Genomic DNA, 24,042 nt, shown 5'->3' on the forward strand with positions numbered 1-24,042 from the left:
GTTCTTATGTTCTTATATTCTCACTGCAGTAGCATGTATGACCACATGAGGCAAGAAGAAACAGGTTAGCCTTACTCCCTGCCTTACTCAAGGGGTGTCTGCAGACAAGTAATGGGGTCGTCCCTCACCACCCTAAACCCCTCACCACCCTAAACCCCTCACCACCCTAAACCCCCTCACCACCCTAAACCCCTCACCACCCTAAACCCCTCACCACCCTAAACCCCCTCACCACCCTAAACCCCCTCACCACCCTAAACCCCTCACCACCCTAAACCCCCTCACCACCCTAAACCCCCTACCACCCTAAACCCCCTCACCACCCTAAACCCCCTCACCACCCTAAACCCCCTCACCACCCTAAACCCCCTCACCACTGTAAACCCCTACACCTAGGTTTAACAATAGGTGTAAAGTTATTGTTAATCCACCTATGGCCAATCCACCTAACCTGCACATCTTTGAACTGTGGGAGGAAACCAGAGCACCTGGAGGAAACCCACGCAGACACGGGAAGAATGTGCAAACTCCACACAGACAGTCACTCAAGGCTCGAATTGACCCAGATCCCTGGCGCTAATGTATTCCAGTTGGCATAGGGAGTATTGATAGGGATTCAGGAAAGGCACATTCTTATAAGGATGAAGGATAAGTATGGCAAGTTTTGGGAACCTTGGATAACGAGAGATATTGTGAGCCGAGTCAAAGAGAAAAAGGAAGCATTTGTCAAAGTTAGGAGGCTGGGAACACACGAAGCAAGTGTGGAATACAAGGAAAATAGAAAGAAACTTAAGCAAGGATTAAGGAGAGCTAAAAGGAGTCACAAAAAAGCATTGGCCAGCAGGATTAAGGAAAATCCCAAGGCTTTTTATGCATATATAAAGATCAAGAGGGTAGCCAGGGAGAGGGTTGGCCCTCTCAAGGACAAGGCAAGGAATCTATGTGTGGAACCAGAGGAAATGGGCGAGGTATTAAATGAGTACTTTGAGGCAGTATTCACCAAAGAGAAGGACTTGGTGGATGATGAATCTGGGAAAGGATGTGTCGATAGTTTGAGTCAAGTTGGGATCAAAAAGGAGGTTTTGGGGTTCTTGAGAAACATTAAGGTAGACAAGTTCCCAGGGCCTGATAGAATATACCCCAGAATACTGAGAGAGGCAAGGGAGGAAATTGCTGGGGCCTTGAGAGAAATCTTTGTATCCTCACTGGCGACAGGGGAGGTCCCAGAGGATTGGAGAATAACCGATGTTGTTCCTTTGTTTAAGAAGAGTAGCAAAAATAATCCAGGTAATTACAGGCCGGTGAGCCTTACATCAATGATAGGGAAATTATTGGAGAAGATTCTTCGAGACAGGATTTATTCCCACTTGGAAATAAGTGGACATATTAGGGAGAGGCAACATGGTTTTGTGAAGGGGAGGTCATGTCACTTGATCAAGTTTTTTGGGAAGTGATGAAGATGATTGATGAGGGTAGGGCAGTGGATGTTGTCTGCATGGATTTCAGTAAGGCCTTTGACAAGGTCCCTCATGGCAGACTGGTGCAGAAGGTGAAGTCGCACTGGATCAGAGGTGAGCTGGCAAGGTGGATACAGAACTGGCTCAGTCAAAGAAGGCAGAGGGTAGCAGTGGAAGGGTGTGTTTCTGAATGGAGGGCTGTGACAAGTGGTGTTCCTCAGGGATCAGTGCTGGGACCTTTGCTGTTTGTAGTATATATAAATGATTTGGAGGAAAATGTAACTGGATTGATTAGTAAGTTTGCAGACAACACAAAGATTGGTGCATTTGTGAATAGTGATAAGGACCATCAGAGGATACAGAAGGATGTAGATCAGTTGGAGACTTGGGCGGAGAGATGGCAGATGGAGTTTAATCTGGACAAATGTGAGGTAATGCATTTTGGAAGGTCTAATAAAGATAGGGAATATACAGTAAATGGCAGAACCCTTAAGAGTATTGATAGGCAGAGGGATCTGGGTGTACAGATACACAGGTCACTGAAAGTGGCAATGCAGGTGGAGAAGGTAGTGAAGAAGGCATACGGCATGCTTACCTTCATTGGCCGGGGCACTGAGTTTAAAAATTGGAAAATCATGTTGCAGCTTTATAGAACCTTAGTGAGGCCGCACTAGGAATATAGTGTTCAATTCTGGTTGCCACAATTCCAGAAGGATGTGGAGATTTTGGAGAGGGTACAGAAAAGATTTCCCAGGATGTTGCCTGGTATGGAGGGCATTAGCTATGAGGAGAGGTTGGAGAAACTTGGTTTGTTCTCACTGGAGCGACGGAGGTTGAGGGGAGACCTGATAGAAGTCTACAAGATTACGAGAGGCACGGACACAGTGGATAGTCAGAAGCTTTTTCCCAGGGTGGAGGAGTGAATTATCAGGGGGCACAGGTCTAAGGTGCTAGGGGCAAGGTTTAAAGGAGATGTATGAGGTAAATTTTTTACACAGAGAGTAGTGGGTGCCCGGAACTCGTTGCCAGGGGAGGTAATGGAAGCAGATACAGTAGTGACTGTTAAGGGGCATCTTGACAAATACATGAATAGGATGGAAATAGAGGGATATGGTCCCCGGAAGGGTAGGGGGTTTTAGTTCAATCGGGCAGCATGGTCGGTGCAGGTTTGGAAAGGCTGGTTGGTACCAGGAGTATTCTGGTTGGTATCGAGAAAATTTTGGTTGGTACAGGAAGTATTCCAGTTGGTACCAGGAATATTCCGTTGGTACCGGGAGTATTCTGGTTGGTATAGGGAGTGTTCTGGTTGGCCTTGGAAATATTCTAGTTGGTACCAGGACTATTCCAGTTGGTACCGGGAATATAAGGCATCACAAAGAGTGACAGGCTCAATGAATTTTTTTCTATCGGTTACTTTTTGTTTGTACGTAGTGGCTGATTTTCCCACGCTGTGTGCTAACTCCCTGACCGTGTGTTTAGTTCCCTGTATAAGATTTTCTGTGAGTTTTTGATAATGCTTCACTCACTGGACATTGGGCGTTTTGGCTGCGTGGAGAGGTTCATTGTGGCTTCTCGGACAGGGCCCCAGCCAGCACCATTCCTGGCTCGCACTGTGTACCGATATGGCTGCTCTTCTTTCAGATTCTCGATCATTACCATCCTCTTCTTTGGTTTGTTGATTTTCACCACCTTTTTGGGTCCAATGGGCTCTGTCAGAGACATACACAACAAACAAAACAGTCAATGCAGTAACCTGCCTCCGTGCTTAGAGCACAGTGAATACAAACTCTCATTTAACACTCATAAAAATGTACAAAACTCAGAGCTACTCGTCAGTAAGGGAGAGGGGAGGCGGGGAGGGTGCTAGGCGAGAACGTTGGGCTCTACAGCCAGGCTGAGCTTCTCCCCTGGTATTGGGTCTTGGGCAGGAACAGCTAAGGAGGCCAGAATTGGAGCACAGTTAGCATCAGAGTGGATGTGAAGTCGGGAACAGGAGGGGAGGTTGGTGAGAACGGGTGTTTCAGATGTGCGGTGAATAAGAGAGATGATGTAACAATTTCTGTCTTTCTCTACTCACTATTCTCATCAGTCACCACTGCGTACGTGACTTCATACTCTGTGATCTCCCCATTGGTCTCTGAAGGTTCGGCCCAGCTCAGTTGCGTCACAGTTGGTGAAATGACATTGAATGCCAATCGTCCAGGCTCATTTGGTACTAAGAGTTGGGAATAAGAAGATTGGTGTTAGTTTTCCTCATTTTGCACTGTGGGCATTAACATCAGGTCACCCAATAATCTGCCCAAGCTGACAACAACAGGAAACCAGAGAAGCAGCTGATTCTAATACAGATTCCAGGCTCCGTACTCACTGATCCTTGAGCTGAAACGATCTACACACAAGTTTTTCAATAGAAACGCTGAATGTTTATGATTCAGAAGGAGGCCATTCAGCCCATTGTGTCTATGCCCTAAAAAAAGCTACCCAGCCTAATTACACTTTCCAGCTCTCAGTCCATAACCTTCCAACGTTACAGCATATCCAATACATGACTGGCTGCTTTTTAAATGTGGTTAAGCTTCCTGCTTCTACCATGTTTTCAGGTTGTAATTTTCAGATCCTGACCACTCTCTGGCCGAGAAATCTTCTCCTCAATTCCTCTCTATTCCTTCTACCAGTTACTTTACGTTCGTCATCTTTGCCCCTCCTCAAACAAATTCCTTAAGTTTTTAAAGTTTAAAGTTTATTTATTAGTGTCACAAGTCGGCTTAAATTAATACTGCAATGAAGTTACTATGAAAATCCCTTAGTCGCCTGTTCGGGTACACTGACGGAGAATTTAGCGTGGCCAATGCACCCTAACCAGCACGTCTTTCGGACTGTGGGAGGAAACCGGAGCACCCGGAGGAAACCCACGCAGACACGAGGAGAATGTGCAAACTCCATGCAGACAGTGACCCGAGCTGGGAATCGAACCCAGGTCCCTGGAGCTGTGAGGCAGCAGTGCTAACCCACTGTGCCACCGTGCCACCCCTCTCACCGTGCCGCCCCCCCTCACTGTGCCGCCCCCTCTCACCGTGCCGCCCCCTCTCACCGTGCCGCCCCCCCTCACTGTGCCGCCCCCCCTCACCGTGCCGCCCCCCCTCACCATGCCGCCCCCTCTCACCGTGCCGCCCCCCCATCACCGTGCTGCCCCCCTCACCGTGCCACCCCTCTCACCGTGCCGCCCCCCCTCACTGTGCCGCCCCCTCTCACCGTGCTGCCCCCTCTCACCGTGCTGCCCCCCCTCACCGTGCTGCCCCCCCTCACCGTGCTGCCCCCCCTCACCGTGCCACCCCTCTCACCGTGCCGCCCCCCCTCACTGTGCCGCCCCCTCTCACCGTGCCGCCCCCTCTCACCGTGCTGCCCCCTCTCACCGTGCTGCCCCCCCTCACCGTGCTGCCCCCTCTCACCGTGCCGCCCCCTCTCACCATGCCCCCCCCCCCTCACCGTGCCGCCCCCTCTCACCGTGCTGCCCCTATGATTGGAAATGAGAATGTGTGTTGATGATTCAGTGTTTGAAACTCATTTGGACAACATTCAGCCTGAGCTGATATGCGGCAAGTAACATTTGTGCCATTTTTTTAAGGGGCACCTAGATAAATATTCGAATAGGATGGGAGTGAAAGGATACGGACTCTGTAAGTGCGTACGGTTTTAGTTTAGGCAATTATCAGGATTGGTGCAGGTTTAGTGGGCCGAAGGCCTTGACCCTGTGCTGTCCTGTTCTTTGTTCTTTGTTCACACACGTGCCAGACAATCGCTGTGTTCAACAGGAGAGAACCATCGTCCCAACATTCAATAACATCACCATCACTGAATCCCTCATTATCATTATCCTGAAGGTTAACATTGACCAGAAACTGATCTTGACTAGCCATATACAGACTGTGGTTCCAAGAGCAAACCCAGTAAGCAGTCTCACAACACCAGGTTAAAGTCCAACCAGTTTATTTGATAGTAAACCCACAAGCTTTCGGAAACACTGTTCCTTTGTCAGGTGTGTGGAAAGTTTCCACGCACAGAACTTTCCACACACCTGACAAAGGAACAGTGTTTCCAAAAGCTTGTGGGTTTACTATCAGATAAACTGGTTGGACTTTAACCTGGTGTTGTGAGACTTCTTACTGTGTTTACCCCAGTCCAGTGCCAGCATCTCCACATCATGAGTTCCAAGAGCAAGCCACAGGTTAGGAATCCTGCAATGAGTAATTCACTTCCTGATTTCCCAAAGGCTGTCTGCCATCTACAAGGCACAAGTCAGGAGCCAGGCGATAGAATATTCCCCACTTCTCAGGATGCAGCTCCAACAACACTCAAGAGCTTCAGAACCATCCATGGTAAAGTAGCCTGCTTGACTTATAGAACATAGAACATAGAACATAGAACATTACAGCGCGGAACAGGCCCTTCGGCCCACAATGTTGCGCCGACCAGTCATATTTTTAAAAAAAAACATTGACCCACTAATCTAAACCAATCCCTTTTCGTCCATAAACCTATCCACCAATCTCTTAAACGCCCCCAAACTAGGCGCATTTACAACTGCAGCAGGCAGGGCATTTCAGTCCCTCACCACCCTCTGGGTAAAGAACCTGCCCCTGACATCCGTCCTATAACTACCCCCCCTTAATTTAAAGCCATGCCCCCTTGTGCTAGATTTCTCCATCTGAGGAAACAGGCTATCACCATCCACCCTATCTAAACCTCTAATCATCTTATATGTTTCTATAAGATCCCCTCTTAGCCGCCTTCTTTCCAGTGAAAACAACCCCAAATCCCTCAGTCTCTCCTCATAGGACCTCCCCTGCATACCAGGCAACATCCTGGTAAACCTCCTCTGCACCCTCTCCAAAGCCTCCACATCCTTCCTGTAATGTGGGGACCAGAACTGCACACAGTACTCCAAGTGCGGCCGCACCAGAGTTGTGTACAGTTGCAACATGACGCTGCGACTCCTAAATTCAATCCCCCTACCAATAAACGCCAAGACACCGTACGCCTTCTTAACAACCTTATCTACTTGATTCCCAACTTTCAGGGATCTATGTACACATACACCTAGATCCCTCTGCTCCTCCACTCTATTCAAAGTCCTCCCGTTAGCCCTATACTCAACACATCTGTTATTCCTACCGAAATGGATTACCTCACACTTCTCCACATTAAACTCCATCCGCCACCTCGCGGCCCAGCTCTGCAACCTGTCCAAGTCACCCTGCAAACTTCGACACCCTTCCTCACAATCTACCACACCTCCGACTTTGGTGTCATCAGCAAACTTACTAATCCACCCAACTATACCCTCATCCAGATCATTAATAAAGATTACAAACAGCAGTGGCCCCAAAACAGATCCCTGAGGCACACCACTCGTAACCGAACTCCATGATGAATATTCACCATCAACCACCACCCTCTGTCTCCTATCTGCTAACCAATTCCTGATCCAAGTACCTAAATTACCACCAATCCCATACATCTGCATTTTCTGCAGAAGCATACCATGGTGAACCTTATCAAACGCCTTACTAAAATCCATATATACCACATCTACTGCCTTACCCCTATCCACCTCTTTGGTCACCTTCTCAAAGAACTCAATAAGGTTAGTAAGGCACGACCTTCCCGCTACCATTTACCACCTTAACATTCACTCCATCCATCATCAATGCACAGTGGCAGCCATATGTACTGTCTACAAGATGCACTGTAGGAACTCAACAAGCCTCCTTAAACAGCACCTTCCAAGGCCATGACTGCATCTAGAAAGTCAAGGGCAGCAAACACATGGGAACTCCACCACTGGGAAGTTCCTCTCAAAGCCACTCACCATCCTGGCTTGGAAGTTTATTAGTTGTTCCTTCAGTGTCACTGGGTCACAATTCTGAAACTCCCCCCCTACCAGCACTGTGGATGTACCTACACCATAGGGACTGCAGTGGTTTAAGAAGCCAACTCATCACCTCCTTCTCAAGGGCAGCTAGGAATGGGTAATAAACACTGGCCTGGCCAGCAATGTTCCATCCCATGAATGAATTAAAAACAATTATCTATCCTGGCAGAATCTCTGCGCAATTATCATTTGTGTGGAATGTAATCTTTTAGACGAGATGTTAAATCTTTCTTCCATTTGGCCTGTTGTGTGCTGTGGAAGATCCCACAGCCAGTATTCTGAAGAAGAGCCAGGAGTTACCCAGGTGACAGAGTTGAAGAGGAACTTCTTCTCCCAGAAGGTAGTGAATCTTTGGAATTCTCTTCCCATTGAAGCTGTGGAGGCTACCTCGCTAAATGTGTTTAAGTCACAGGTAGGTAGATTTCTGATCGATAAGGGAATTAAGGGTTATGGGGAGCAGGCGGGTAAGTGGAACTGATCCACTATCAGATCAGCCATGATCTTATTGAATGGCGGGGCAGGCTCGAGGGGCTAGATGGCCTACTCCTGCTCCTATTTCTTATGTTCTTATGACAAGACCAATATTTATCCTCTGCTGATATCACGGAAATAGATTATTGTCGGATTGTGTTTGTGGGAGCTTGTCATTTGGCTGCTGTGTTTACTACATTACCACAACTACATTTGATTAGCTGTAAAGCACTTTGGAATATCCTGAAACCATGAAAGGTGCTATAGAAATACAAGCACTTTCTTTCTCAATGCTATTTAGAAATAACTTACAGTCTTCTAGTGTACGACACCCAACAACTTCAGAGCAGGGACCAGCGCCCAGTGCATTGTACGCAAAGACGTTCATCTCGTAATCACAGTACGGGTAAAGGTCAGGGAGTTCAGCAGTGGGCACAGTTGTCTTTATAACCCGAGAGGAATTCTCATCCCCTTCAATCCAATAGGTGACCTGCGCAAGAAAGAGCCTCAGTTAATTCACCCGATCCATCACAGCATTGATCATTAGATAGAATTATGTAGCGTATGCAGCACAGAAACTAGTTAGTACTGTTCTTTACAGTCCACACCAGTCTCCTCCCTTTCCATCTGTCACAACTCAACTTTTCAACACCGTTCTATTCCCTATTCTCTCACGTATTTGTCTGGTTTCCTTTTGACAGCTACTAATTTCCTCCGGCACATCCTTTGGTAGCATGATCCATATTCCATCCACACTCGGAGTAAAGAAGGTTCTCCTTTATACCTTATTGCATTTATTAGTGACTAGCTTATAATTATGGCCCTTCATCTTGGATTCTCCCAAAAATAGGAACATTCTCTCTACATCCACCCTGCCGCAACCATTCGTAATTTTAAATACCACAATAAAATCATCTCTAAATCTCTTTTATCATAGAGGTTTGCAGCATGGAAGCAGGCCCTTTGGCCCAACTTGTCCATGCCACACATTTTTTTAAACCCCTAAGCTAATCCCAATTGCCCACATTTGGCCCTCTATACCCACTGTACCCATGTAACTGTCTAAATGCTTTTTAAAAGACAAAATTGTACCCGCCTCTAAAATAAGGAGCAATTGAGGGCCAATCAACCTAACCAGCACATCTTTGGACTGTGGGAGTAAACCCACTTAGACACTGGGAGAAGGTGCAAACTCCACACAGATAATGACCCAAGGCTGGAATTGAACCTGGGTCCCTGACACTGTGAGTCAGCTGTGCCACCATGCTGATCTTCCATGCTAGTTGCAGTCTCCCCGATCTGGTACAATTCTTGTAATTCTTTCACTTTTGCCAGTCCTTCTACGTTCTTTTTATCGTGTGGAGACCAATCTGTGCACAGTACTGCAAATATGACCTGACAAGGTTCTGTGAGCCCAGATTCACTTCTTTTGAACTCTACCATCAGAGGTAAATTCCAGTGTTTTGTAAGCATTTTAAAATGCTTTGTGGACCTGCATTGGTATGTTGAATAATTTACTCTTCCACCTTCTTTATTTTTTTTCTTTTCTCCAATGCAAGTATCATTTCCATTTCCCTACCAAAGTGCAACACCTCACCATTACGTCTATTAAAGTTCATTTGCTACTTAACTCCCCAGTCTGCACATTTTCTAATGTTGTACTATGTTTTGTTGCATTTTCCTTAGTGTTAGCTCTTTCCCAGTTTGGTATCATCAGCAAATTTTGATATTGAGTTACTTATTATTCAGTTAAGTCCAAATCTCTAAAGTAAATTATGAATAAGTGGTCCCTGTACTGATTCTTCTGGAACACCACTTTACCTTGTTTTATTCTGAATAACTACCTTTATCGATACTCTCTTTATTCTACTTTTTAACCGATTTATTATCAACTTAGCTACTTGCCTCCGATTCCGTATGCCCTAAATTTTGTCATGAACTTGCTGCATGGTAACTTTGCAAAATATTGGCTGTTGTTAAGGCTCAAACAGCCACAGCATCGATCAGGGGAAAGTCAGAGAATCATAGAGCACAGGAGGAGGCCATTTGGGCCATTGTGGCTGCACTGACTCTTTGAAAGAACCATTAAATTAATGCCAACATCCAGCTCTTCCTTGCATTCTTTTCTTCTCCACATATTCATCTAATTCCCCTTTCGAAGGGAATCTACTGCCATCAACCTTTCAGGCTCCAGATCATAACAACTCAATGTGTGAAAAGAATTCTTATCATTGCCTTACTGAATGCTTCTATCAGTTATCTTAAATTAATGTCCTTTGTTTACTGACTTATCTGCCAGTGCAACTGGTTTCCTCCTATTTATCTTATCCAAACTTTCAAACACATCCATTAAATCTCAGCTTCATGTTCTCGGCTTTAATGAGAACAATCCCAGCTTCTCTGGTCAGCTCCTTTGGTAAAGGTGGAAGAGATTCACTATGATATATTAGTCCTTAAACATTGTCTAACGACTCTCAGCATTTGAAAGAGAAAAATTGCTGGAAGTCAGGAAACTTCAAGCTGCTCATCTGGGAATTTCTATTGAACCCTTTTGGGGGTGGGGGGAATGGGATGACAGAACCACACGGGATGTATCCTGGAACCACGAGGGATGTACTATGGAACGTCAGTGGATGGGACCAGAGGAAGTGTACCGTGCAGTTTCAGAGGGGTCACATGAGTGTAACATGAACTTTAGGGGAGTCACAGAAGATGAAACTTTGAGGGCCGTGCATGAAATTGAAATTCTTCTTCCTGTTAATTTGCATTTATTTCAAATCGTTGCTGACAATTGATTTTGTTATTCTAACGTAGGATCTAACACAAAGCGTAGTCCTTTCCAAACCTCCAACTTTGGTGAGCAAGGATCATTAAATGCAAAAGGTACAATGTTCCCTGGACTTTGAAGGCAAGTGTGGCACCTGGAAATGTCTGACGTCACTGTTCCTCTCCCAGAAAAATGGTGGGAAATTCCTCTGGGCAGCAACTTCTCTAATACTAAAGTGTGGCCTAATGGAAATTTTCACCAAAGAAATGGTTCCCTAGAGAAAGGCACCCAAGTGACATTCCTGTTTAAAGAGGCTGCTTCACGTGGAGTTGTGTCTGGACTCTATTTTGTATTGCGGAATCCATTCTGCGGTTAAAACGAGCAGCACTGAGAAATGCCAACAATGCTCAGACTGTCCACTGCCCCGGGCACTGACTGGTGTCATTGACAGTAGTTTTCTGCCCATATATGGGTATGGTATTAAATTAGTTACTTTACTCAAGCAGTAATACAGAGAAGATGAGCTCAAATCCCACCATTCCAGTTTGAGAACTTGAATTTAATTTGAAAAATTCAAACCAAACTCTGGGGAGCAGGTGTTCTGATAATGTAGTAGCTGTCTGAGCTATCAGCTGGCAACACTGTTTGATTGAGAGCTCGGGGTTTCTGATCTCTGCAGCCAATTTCACAATGTTGCTCAAATAAGTCATGTTTTTAAGTATTATATTTTATGAAATTTCAAAGGGCTTGACTGATATTGTTAACAGCTTGAATCAGACTTTTTCATTGGAGAAATTTATCAATGGATTACATTTTTCAAAGCTTTTTTTTACATATGCTACTATACAATATGGTGTTTATTGGTTCTGGAAAGGGTAGGGTTGGTCAGTGGGCATGTAAGTGCCATAGATTGGCATGGGGATGGGGGAGCCTGGGGTGAAGGGGCAGAGTTTGGCACGAGGGGACATGGGTAGTAGGGTAGAAATTTCACTGAGGATGAACATCCAGGTCTTGGTGTCTAGAACTCTGATTCCTGATACAGGATCCAACAGTCCTACTGCTGCTCTCTAGTATTCCCAATGATCACTGAGTCTGGAACTTCTCACTCTCTTTGGAATAAATAACAACCTAAACAATCAGCTTTTGTGTTGATGGTCGATGATCCATTACCTTATATCCTGTTGGTTGGCCTGGTGGTGGGGTCCAAGTCATACGGATTCTTTTGCTATCAATTGGTTGAGCTTTGACTCCAGTGGGTGGAGAGTTGATGGAGATGGTACTCTGATCCAGGGGCACTGATGTTTGGGTCACTGTAATATCACACAGCAGCACATGTTAACAAAATGAGCGAAATCCTTTCTTGCTACATTGAAGTGAAAAGAACTAGAGGACAGGGTAGGATGTGTGGCTAAAGTAAAGAGTTCTTAATAAAAATGCACAGAATATACGGAGCAAACTGAATGAATTGCAGGTGCTAATTCCACTTTGAGGTTATGATGTGGTAGCCATTGGTAACTTTCCAAGATGATCAGCATTGAGACCTAAATATATCAAATTATAAGATGCAGAAGAAAGCCAGGGAAAGGGTAGAAAGTGAGAGGAATAGTTTTAGTGATTAAGGATGAAATCATTTCAAAGAGCTGATGCAGTGAGGGGAAAGCAGGCAGTGGAGATTATTTTGGTAGAATGAAGAAATAGAAAATAATTTAAGACAATAGGGGGCTGTGAATTATATAAATGCATAGATTAGACAAGCGTGAAGCAAGTGCTGGGTGGTTTTAATCAGGAGCTTTAACTTTTATATACTGTAGATTGGGATAAGAAGATTACCACATGTGAGAAAGGCAGTGAATTTCTTGAATATGTTCAGAATACTTTACAGCAACAATATACCCTAGTGCCAAATAGAAATCCATATTGGATTCTTTAACAAGTACTGAACCAGATTTCGTTAACTGCCCAACAAAGCATGAACGTTTATCTCAAAACAACCATAACATGATCAAATTTAACCTCATGTTTGAAAGGAAGAAACACAAACCATTTACTAGGATTCTAGATTTAGGGAAGGACCTTCAATGGGATGAGGCAGAGGATGTCCAGAGTAAACTGGGTAAATCTGTTAATGGATAAAAATGACAGAAGATTGATGGGCAATTCAAAAAGAATTTCTGATGCAGAACCTGTTGGTCGCCCCAAGGGGCAAAAGTTCTGCTTGTCAAAAAAAAACAACTAAAGATAACTGATGAGGTAAGAGACACCATAACCTAGAAGAAAATGTATACAGATTGTAAATGTAGCATAGATCCTGGTGTCTGGGAGAGGTACAAAGAACAGCAAAGGGTGACAATCACCACAAAATTGGAGTATCAAAAAATAAATGAAAATCAAAACAATAGCTTTTACTATTATATTAGGAAAAAGAAGGTAGTCAGGAGTAATGAAAACTGATAATGTTGATATTGTGTGTAGGGAAATGCGGACAAATTGACTAATTACATATAGCATCAATATTTATATCAGAGAATAGTTCAGCATGTCAGCCATCCCAAGGGCAGTAATACTGTATTGAATTAGGGAAAGGAATTCATGAAAATTAGCAGCAATAAACATTTAGATCGTGCTTTTAATGTTATACGAAGTTCAAAGGTGTTTTATTGTTATGGAACAAAATTTGTTACTGAGCCACACTAAAAATATCAGGCCGTATGACTGGTTAAGGAGGCAGGATTTATGGAGCATCAGAAAAGAAAAAGAGGGGTGGAGACAAATAGAGGGTGAATTTTCCAAGCTTGGTGTGGAGGCAGCTAGTGGTATGGCTGCCAGTGACTGGCAGAGAGATCCAGAGGGTGCTGGAGGGTTGAAGGAGATTAGGAGCTAGGGAAGGACGAGGGGATGGAATCATTTCAAAACAAGGGTGAGAATTTTTAAATCAAGAAACTGAAGAAAATATTGGCACTAAAGAGTATTAAATCTCCAAAACCAGATAGCTGTGAACTTTGTAGATTCCTTAACTATAATCTTCCCGAGCTCTCTCGAACCATTCCGTTAGAATAGAAAATTGCATCTACTGCTACTGTATGTTATTTAAGAAGTGGGAGAGGGAAAGCAGGGGACTGAATAACCTAACATCCATTGTCAGAAAGTTATTTAAGTCTTATCATTAGAGTGACTGAACACATTGAAAGTGTTCAGTTGATCAGGGAGAGCCAGCTTGGATCTGGAAAGGGTAGGTTACACCTGACAAACCTGATTGAACTTTCTGAAGAGGTGTCTGGATTATGGGTGTTAATTTTGTGGATTTCCAGAAGGCATTTGATCAAATCTCTCATAAGAAACTATTCTAAAATTGAAGCAAAAGGAGACGAAGGCAGATTACTGACCCAATTAGAAAATGGACCTAAAGGCAGGAGTCAGAGAAAACGGCGAGTATTCAGATTGGTTGGATGTGTTTGTTTGGAGGCCTCCATTATTCACCATATTTATTAACGACTGACTTTGGGTGAAAAGTTTCCTGGTGACACAATGAGAGGCAGCAATCCGTGTAGTTGGAAAAATCAAATAACAGAAAGATATTCATGGCCTACAAAAACAGAATCTGCTGGAGAAACTCAGCAAGTCTGACAGTATCTCTGGGGAGAGAATAGAGCCAAGGTGTCAAGTCTGGATGACCCTTTGTCAGATACTCTGAACTGTAATCCCATCCATTTTTGTGTGTGTCTGGGAGGGGGGTGTGCAGTGACACAGGATAGGTGTGGACTGCACATATGTGTGGATGGGTGGGTGGGTTGTGTGTGGGTGGGCGTGGATGTGTTGATGGGTGCGTGAGTTGGTGTGGGTGGGTTTGTGGTATGTGTACATACATTTACACTTGTTGAATGAGGAGGGATGTGGATTCATTGCAGCGATGCCTTGGTTCAACAGCCTTTCAGCGCTCACTGTTAGCAGTTCACACAGAGCCACTGCCAGAGCACAGCCACAATGGCCTCTGACTGGACCAACAGAAGCGGAAAGAGTCCACTGTTCTGGAAGGATGGAGTAGGGGAGGGAGTGGCAGTGACCAAGAGTGGAAAACACAAGATGCAGGGTGTAGGAAGTGAGCAACGTTCAAACACACCATTTTCATCGGCAATGACAATGTTAGTTTCACGGAGTTTCCCCAGCTTGGCTCCGTTTTGAGGTTTGTACAGCTCCACGCAGAATTGTTTGAGTTGCCCATTTCCCAGCAGAGTGTCAATCTCCGTCTGTTCCAAAAGTGGGACAGAAATCTCCTTGCGAGTGTCTCCAGGGAGGAATATGATGTCACTCTCCGCTTTTATGTAATCCTGCAAGGGACAAAAAGCAAGATGTGTGAATTTTGGTGCCAGGAATGAGGCAGGGCAACGTGTAATAAATGATACAATTCTAGAGAGGATGCAAAAATCAGGGAGTCCTGGATGTACATGTATATAAATGGTTGAAGGTAGTAGAACAAGTTCAGAAGGTCCTAAAGCATACACATTTCTTAACTTTATTAATAGAAGAATAGTGTACATTAGCAGGAAAGTTATGCTAAATATTTATTAATAACTGATTAGGCTTCTTTTGGAGTAAGTAAGGAATTGGCAAAAAACTAGAGGTGATAGATGGATGATAGATGGATAAAGGTGAGGGGAATGCTGAGTGAAGACTAGAGAGCCAGTGGCTCGTAAAAGAATATGGGTGAAGTCTCAGAAAATTGCGACTGGACTTCCAGGGCAGCATGGTGGTTAGCACTGCTGCCTCACAGTGCCAGGGATCCATGTTCAATTCCTGGCTTGGGTCACTGTATGTGGGGAGTCTTCACGTTCTCCCCATATCTGTGTGGCTTTTCTCAGGGTGCTCTGGTTTCCTCTCACAGTCCAAGGATGTGCGGATTAGATGGATTGACTGTGCTAAATTGCCCCTTAGAGTGAGGGGGGATTAGTAGGGTAAATAGGTGGGTTTACAGAGATGGGGCCTGGGTGGTATTGTGTTCAGTGTGGACTCGATGGGCCGAATGGCCTCCTTCTGTACTGTAGAATTCTATGATCTATAAGATCAGAAATGGGGATTTTCACCAATGATTGCACAATGTTCTGCACTGTTTATCGCTCCTCAGATACTGAAGCAATCCATGTCCAAATCCATTACCTAGGCTAAATCCCCATTTACCCTAACTAGTCTCCCTGACACTAAGGGGCAATTTAGCATGGCCAATCCATCTAACCCGCACATCTTTGGACTGTGGAAAGAAAGTGACGCACCCAGAGGAAACCCACACAGACACGGGGAGAATGTGCAAGCCTCACACAAACAGTGACCCAAGCTGGGATTTGAACACAGGTCCCTGGCACTGTGAGACAGCAGTGCTAACCACTGTATCACCATGCTGCCCCTAATCCTGCGAGGAGTAACTCAAAGCCTGTCCCCCATCTACAAGACACATGTCAGGAGTATGATGAATACTCTCTATTTGACTGGATGAGTGTAGTTCCAATGACACTCAAAGAGCTCCAGACCATCCAGGACAAAGCAGCCCCACTTGACTGGCACCCCATCGACAAACATTAACTCTCTCCACCACTAATACGTAGTAGCAGCAATGTGTAACATCTACAAGATACACTGCAGCAATTCACCAAGGCTCCTTAGGCAGTACCTTCCAAACCCATGGCCGCCACCATTTAGAAGGACAAGAGCAGCAGATACCAGGGGACATCACCACCTGGAGCTTTCTCTCCGAGCCACTCACCATCCTGACTTTGAAATATATTGGTTGTTCCTTCAGTGTGGCTGGGTCAAAATCCTAGAACTCCCTCCCAAACAGCACACGGACAACAGCGCTTCACAAAGGCAGCACAAAGACAATTAGGATGAGCAATAAATGCTGGGCTAGTCAGTGACACACACACCCATGAATAAATAAATAAAAATTGACATTGCAGCCCCTGGGAGAAGTGTGCACAGCACTCCCAACTGTAATATGGAGACTATACAATCCATATTGGTTGTATCTTATATAGCCAGCATCCAGTGAGAACTGGACTTGTCTAAGACACCCCAAACTATATGTGTCAACCATACCTTGCCACCCTTGGCAGTGAAATCTTTTGTCCTGTAGGAGACTTGTGTGCGTCCATCCTCAATGATCTCCCTGAACAGGGGGATAACAGCCAGCTTGTCCTGTCGCTGGCACGTATAGGACGGCTGCAGGAAGGTGACAATGCTTTTGGCTACTGGAAAGAGCAGAAACAGATGTCAGCCATGGGAAGGACGAGGTGTGGGAGTTACCTTCCAATCAGAATGTTCTGCAGTGTCCCACTGTGGGTGTGCTAGCCAATCGGCAGAAGCCATGGAGTTCCCAGCATGCCTGCTGGTTCTGCTGGGACGTGAGGGTGTGTGAGGATTTCGGGATGGGGACATTTTCAGCTAATGATGCCTTCCATAAGTGAATGTTCTTTTGACACAAGTTGCCTTAAAATACCCACTGTAAATGGCCACTTGAGTGAGGGGCAACTTCTGTTGGTGGACCTGAAATTGGGGAGAAGGTGGCTAACCCAACAGCTAGGCTCCATCATGGTTCATTGGGTAATTTTATTGTGTTGTCTGGTATTGAAACATCCCGACCAGAAGAAGCACTATCGATCCCCAGGCTTGCAAATTTAACTGAACATTGGAAGCACCACAAATGGCCTTGGTGCTCCTGGTCACAGTCACCCAGCTCCTGTCAGACAGCCAGTATCACCCTCAGGCAAGGACTGAACTCTGCTGGGCCGTGATGCCTGTCACAGTCCACCAGCTCCTGTCAGACAGCCTGTATCCCCCTCAGGCAAGGACTGAACTCTGCTGGGCTGCGTTGCCTCTCACAGTCCACCAGCTCCTGTCAGACAGCCAGTATCCCCCTCAGGCAAGGACTGAACTCCGCTAGGCCGTGATGCCTCTCACGATTGAACTGAGCGCCATCCAGCCTCAGACATAAAGAATGGCCTTCTAGCCCTCCAGGATCACATGGTGAGGACAGTAATCTGGAGAAGGTCAGTATGAAGACGGAACTGAGAGAACCAGAATGGGGTTTGGGTGAGCTGAACGACAGAGGAACTGGAACCATGCAGGCCGAGGCGAGGTTCCCAAAGACGTACGGGCTTCTTTGATGATGGTAATGTGCACAAATCGCTGGTCAATTTCTGCGATCCCCTTCGGAACGTCGACAGCCTCCACCTGCAAATGTTTCTCATCGTCATCTTCGTCCTTCACAAAGAGGGGGACCCGCACATTAACCATTTCCACCCCATCCTGGAACTCCACCTGCCCATGAGCACCTGCCAAAAGATCAGGAGATCGATGATGACTTTCAGATAGCTGCTTACACTCACACACCTGCTTTAATACCATTACAATCCTGGTATAGGGACAGATTGAGGAGAAGGTTAACGTCCATTCAGTTACTCTATTATTGTCACGATTATGGTATGATAAGTTTTCGTTCAGATGTTTAGAGATTGACTGCACACAGTTTGCTTCGAGTCTGAACGATCCCCACCACACAGTCAATCCAAGTCATACAGATTAGGAGCATTAGGCCATTCGGCCTCTCGAGCCTGCTCCGTCAGCGCTCAATAAGATCACGGGTAATCTTCAACCCCACGTTCTGCCTACCCTCAGTAACCTTTGAGGCCCTTGTCAATAAAGAAAAGAACAAAGAAAAGTACAGCACGGGGACAGGCCTTTAGGCCCACCAAGCCTGTGTCGATCATGATGCCCTAACTAAAACCTTCTGCCCTTGGTCCGTATCCCTCGATTCCCTCCCTATTCCTGTAACCATCCAGATACCTCTTAGATGTTGCCAATGTGCCTGCTTCTACCATCTCTTCTGGCCAGGCACCCACCGCTCCCTGTGTGAAAAACTTCCCCCACACATTCCCCTTAAACTTTCCCCCTCAGTTTAATCCTGTCCCCCCTTGTAATTGATGCTTCCACACTGGGTAAAAGTCTCTGACTCTCCACCCTGTCTGTGCATCTTATAATTTTGTACATTCTATCAGGTCTCCCCTCAGCATCCATCTTTCCAGTGAAAACAATCCTAGTTTATTCAACCTCTCCTCATGGCCAATGCCCTCGAGACCTGGCAACACCCGGTGAACCTCCTTTACACCCTCTCCAAAGCTCCCAGGTTCTTCTGGTAGTGTGGTGACCAGAACCGCACACAATACTCCAAATGCGGCCTAACCAAGGTTTTATATGGCTGCAATATGAACATAGAACATTACAGCGCAGTACAGGCCATTTGGCCCTCGATGTTGTGCCGACCAGTGGAACCAATCTAATGACCCTCTAACCTAAACTATTCCAATGTTATCCATATGCCTATCCACTGACCATTTGAACGCCCTTAAAGTTGGCGAGTCCACGACTGCTCTAGGCAGGGCATTCCACGCCCTTACTACCCTCTGAGTAAAGATATGGGCTGCGATTCTCTCATCATGCCCTGGGATCTTTCTGTCGGGTGGCAGTGGGAGATGCGCGATGCCAGCATTGAACAGGATTTGTGCATTCGCATCTCCCAGAGCTGGTGAACAGTCGCAGGCCAAACCCCGCTGGAAATCAGTGGAAAGGCAGGTAAATCATTTAAATCTTTTTAAAATATGTTTTAACTATGTTTATTAGTCAGGTCCCAATTGAATGCCAGGAATACTTCATTCCGGTGGGGGTCAGACTAGCTCCCCAGGGGGTTGGGCAGTGGAGGGGTGGGGCCCCCTGGGCATCAAGCAGTGCCAAGGGGTGGGGCCTATTGTGGGCAGGGTTTAGGGGCAATCGGTGGGGTGGGGGGGCAATCCCAGTGATCCAAACTACACAATCAACTCCCAATCCCAGTGATCCACTCCACACAATCAACTCCCAATCCCAGTGATCCACTCCACACAATCAACTCCTGATCCAGTGATCCACCCAACAAAACCAACTCCCAATCCCAGTGATCCACCCCACACAATCAACTCCCAATCCCAGTGATCCATTCCCACACAATCAACTCCAATCCCAGTGATCCACCCCACACAATCAACTCCAATCCCAGTGATCCACCCCACACAATCAACTCCCAATCCCAGTGATCCACTCCACACAATCAACTCCAATCCCAGTGATCCACCCCACACAATCAACTCCTGATCCCAGTGATCCACTCCACACAATCAACTCCTGATCCAGTGATCCACCCGACAAAACCAACTCCCAATCCCAGTGATCCACTCCACACAATCAACTCCCAATCCCAGTGATCCACCCCACACAATCAACTCCCAATCCCAGTGATCCACCCCACACAATCAACTCCTGATCCCAGTGATCCACTCCACACAATCAACTCCCAATCCCAGTGATCCACTCCACACAATCAACTCCCAATCCCAGTGATCCACCCCACACAATCAACTCCCAATCCCAGTGATCCACCCCACACAATCAACTCCAATCCCAGTGATCCACCCCACACAATCAACTCCCAATTCCAGTGATCCACCCACACAATCAACTCCAGACCTAGAGATCTACTCCCCGCAGTCAGTCCTGTCCTAGTGATCCACTCTACCCCCAAACTTCCAAGTGATCCACTCCATAGATCCCATTCCCAAATTTTCCTTACGGAACTGGGTAAGGAAATGTTTCCTCACCTCGGTCAGACGCCACTGTGTAGTAACCGGGGCAAACTTGCAAATTATTGAAGGCTTCCATGTTAACCTTTTCTTCAGTTATGTTCATGATCTGTTTCTCTGCTGAGCGAAAGGCTGGTAACTGTGTGTCGATGATAGCCAGGTCCTGCCTGTGGTGAAAATAGCCAGAATTTACCAAGTTCATACCTCAGCTCTGTGGAGAGATTATTAAAGCTGTGACTGTTCTGTTCTCAGCAGGGAAAATTAACAAGAAATCTGATAAAAGGTTTCAAAACTCTGAAGGGTATTACTGGGGCGCAGAGGTGTGGGAAAACTGTTCCCATCGGCTGGGAGGTCAGTAAACAGATTACAGACTGACATTGATTGGCAAAAGAACCAGAGGGGAAATGAGAAGAATTGTTTTTTACACAGCCACTATCCGAAAGGGTGGAGGCAGCAGATTCAATGGTAACTTTCAAAAGGAAATTGGGTAAGTATTTGAAAAGGAGATTGAAGGCCAGGCTCTGGGTAACAGGCAGGGGTGGGGTGGGGCTGTTGGTGTAATTGGTTATGGGGACCAGCTCACTCCATCCTGTGCGTCAGGATTCAATATTGGCCCCATAACCCTGAAGCTACTGTGTGACTACAGATGTGTCGAGTATAGGGCTAACGGGAGGACTTTGAATAGTGTGGATGAACAGAGGGATCTAGGTGTATGTGTACATAGATCCCTGAAAGTTGGGAATCAAGTAGATAAGGTTGTTAAGAAGGCGTACGGTGTCTTGGCGTTTATTGGTAGGGGGATTGAATTTAGGAGTCGCAGCGTCATGTTGCAACTGTACACAACTCTGGTGCGGCCGCACTTGGAGTACTGTGTGCAGTTCTGGTCCCCGCATTACAGGAAGGATGTGGAGGCGTTGGAGAGGGTGCAGAGGAGGTTTACTAGGATGTTGCCTGGTATGGTGGGGAGGTCCTATGAGGAGAGACTGAGGGATTTAGGGTTGTTTTCGTTGGAAAGAAGGCGGCTAAGAGGGGATCTTATTGAAACATATAAGATGATTAGAGGTTTAGATAGGGTGGATAGTGATAGCCTTTTTCCTCGGATGGAGAAAGCTAGCACGAGGGGGCATGGCTTTAAATTAAGGGGGGGGTAGTTATAGGACAGATGTCAGGGGTAGGTTCTTTACCCAGTGGGTGGTGAGGGATTGGAATGCCCTGCCTGCTGCAGTTGTAAATGCGTCTAGTTTGGGGGCGTTTAAGAGATCTCTGGATAGGTTTATGGATGAAAAGGGATTGGTATAGGCTAGTGGGTCATTGGTCGGCGCAACATCGTGGGCCGAAGGGCCTGTTCTGCGCTGTAATGTTCTATGTTCTATGTTTATATTTTGAATTTAATTCTTCTTGCTGTTATAGTGGGCAAATTCTCTCCATACTTCTTGTAGTGAGTAAAAGCAGAATTCGTGAAGATACATATTGTGCTCAGTGACAAGCTGCGGGTTCAGCGATAACACTTCCAGCTACAGTGAAATGATATGGTCCCACTTCAGAGCGTTAAGCACATGATCCATGCTGACACACCCAGTGCAGCGCTGAGGGGAGTGCTGCACTGTCACAGGAACCATCCCTCAGATGAAAGTTAACTCTCTCAGGTGAATATAAAAGATCCTTGGCATTATTTCAAAAAAGAACAAGCAGATTGTATCCTGATATCCTGGTCAATATTTATACCTCAGGCAAAATGAAAATAGATGCCCTGGTGGTTGGAACTTGGATGTGGTTGCGGTGACGAAGACTTGGTTAAAAGAAGGACAGGACTGGCAGCTAAATATTCCGGGGTATTAATGTTTTAGGTGAGACAGAGGAGGGGCTAGAAGAGGTGGGGGAGAAGCAATACTGGTTAGGGAGCATATTACAGCGGTACAGAGGGTGGACAATTTGGAAGGATCGTGTAATGAGACACTGTGGGTGGAGCTCAGGAACAGGAAGGGCACAGTCACTATGCTGGGGGTATACTACAGGCCCTCCAACAGCCCACGGGAAGTTGAGGAACGGATATGTAAGGAGATTCTGGACAGGTGGAAAAAATAGGGTTGTTGTAGTGGGAGACTTTAATTTCCCTCATATAGACTGGAAATCCCTGAGGGCTGGGGGTCCGGACAGGGAGGAATTTATAAAATGTATCCAAGAAAGTTCTTTGGAACAATTTGTTGATAGTCCAACTAGAGAGGGAGCTATACTGGACTCAGTACTGGGGAATGAGCCCAGTCAGGTCATCAAAGTTTCAGTGGGGGAACATGTGGCAAACAGTGACCACAATTCTGTAAACTTCCAAATAGTCATGGAAAAGGGTGAGTATTGTCCTATGGGTAAGGTGCTGAATTGGGGAAAGGCTAACTACAGCCGGATTAAGCAGGATCTGGTGGCTGTTGATTGGGAGAGACTGTTCGAGGGTAAATCCACATCTGGCATGTGGGAGTCTTTTAAGGAGCAGTTGATAGGAGTGCAGGACAGGCATGTGCCTGTAAAAAGAAAGGACAGGAAAGGAAGGATTCGAGAGCTGTAGATAACCAGGGAAATTGTGGGTCTAATCAAAAAGGGAAAAGAGGCATACATAAGATACATAAGGTCCAGGCAGCTAAAACAGATGAAGCAATGGAGGAATACAGAGAGAGTAGAAAAGAACTCAAACAGAGAGTCAGAAGGGCAAAAAGAGGTCATGAAATGTCCTTGCCAGACAGGATTAAAGAGAATTCCAAGGCATTTTATACATATGTTAGGAACAGGAGGGTTGTCAGAGAAAGAGTCGGACCTCTCAAGAACAAAGGAGAGGAATTATGCTTCAAACCCAAGGAAGTAGGTGAGATTCTAAATGAATACTTTGTATCAGTATTTACAAAGGAGAGGGACACATTGGGTGGTAGTGTCTCAGAGGGATGTGTAGACCCGTTAGAACAAATCACAATTACAAGGGAGGAAGTGTTAGGTGTTTTAGGAAGCATTAAGGTAGACTAATCCCCAGGACCAGATGGCATCTGTCTTGGATTACTGAGGGGAGACAAGGGATGAAATTGCCGGGTCTCTGACAGAAATCTTTGTTTATTCATTGAACAAAGCTGAGGTCCCAGAGGATTGGAGGATAACAAATGTGGTCTTGTTATTTAAGAAGGGTAGCAAGGATAACCCAGGTAACTATAGGCCAGTGAGCTTGACGTCCGTGGTAGAGAAATTGTTGGAGAAGATTGTTAGAGATAGGATCTATACACATTTAAGAACATAACATAAGAACATAAGAAATAGGAGCAGGAGTAGGCCATCTAGCCCTTCGAGCCTGCCCCGCCATTCAATAAGATCATGGCTGATCTGTCGTGGCTCAGTTCCACTTTCCCGCCCTCTCCCCATAACCCTCAATCCCTTCTCTTATCAAAAACCCATCAACCCGCTTCTTAAAAATATTTAGCGAGGCAGCCTCCACCACTTCAACGGGCAGAGAATTCCAGAGATTCACCACCCTTTGAGTGAAGAAGTTCCTCCTCAACTCCGTTCTAAACCGCCCCCCCTTTATCTTGAGGCTGTGCCCCCTAGTCCTACTGTCTTTTTTGAGCGGGAAGAGTCTCTCCACCTCTATCCTATCCATCCCATTCATCATCTTATACGTCTCAATGAGATCTCCCCTCATTCTTCTAAACTCTAACGAGTACAAGCCTAGTTTATTCAGCCTCTCCTCATAGCTCAATCCCCTCAACTCCGGTATCAGCCTAGTAAACC

The 24,042-nt window shown here is 45.8% G+C and overlaps 1 protein-coding gene across 3 annotated transcripts in view; it reads right to left on the reverse strand.

Annotated features, from left to right (window-relative positions):
- Positions 1–24,042, reverse strand: part of itgb4 (integrin, beta 4) — a 116,856-nt gene that overhangs the window by 19,003 nt on the left and 73,811 nt on the right. For all 3 annotated transcript variants that reach the window (XM_080209145.1, XM_080209146.1, XM_080209147.1), the window contains exons 24-31: positions 20,299–20,447; positions 17,767–17,946; positions 16,712–16,863; positions 14,745–14,952; positions 11,798–11,937; positions 8,173–8,350; positions 3,535–3,672; positions 2,984–3,166 (exon numbers count right to left, since the gene is read on the reverse strand). In XM_080209145.1, coding sequence (XP_080065271.1) covers positions 2,984–3,166; positions 3,535–3,672; positions 8,173–8,350; positions 11,798–11,937; positions 14,745–14,952; positions 16,712–16,863; positions 17,767–17,946; positions 20,299–20,447 — 1,328 coding nt within the window. The remainder of the gene's footprint in view (positions 1–2,983; positions 3,167–3,534; positions 3,673–8,172; positions 8,351–11,797; positions 11,938–14,744; positions 14,953–16,711; positions 16,864–17,766; positions 17,947–20,298; positions 20,448–24,042) is intronic.

The sequence above is a fragment of the Carcharhinus amblyrhynchos genome, chromosome 21 (genome assembly GCF_965287045.1).
Source record: "Carcharhinus amblyrhynchos chromosome 21, sCarAmb.v2.hapA, whole genome shotgun sequence".
Lineage (NCBI taxonomy): Eukaryota > Metazoa > Chordata > Chondrichthyes > Carcharhiniformes > Carcharhinidae > Carcharhinus > Carcharhinus amblyrhynchos.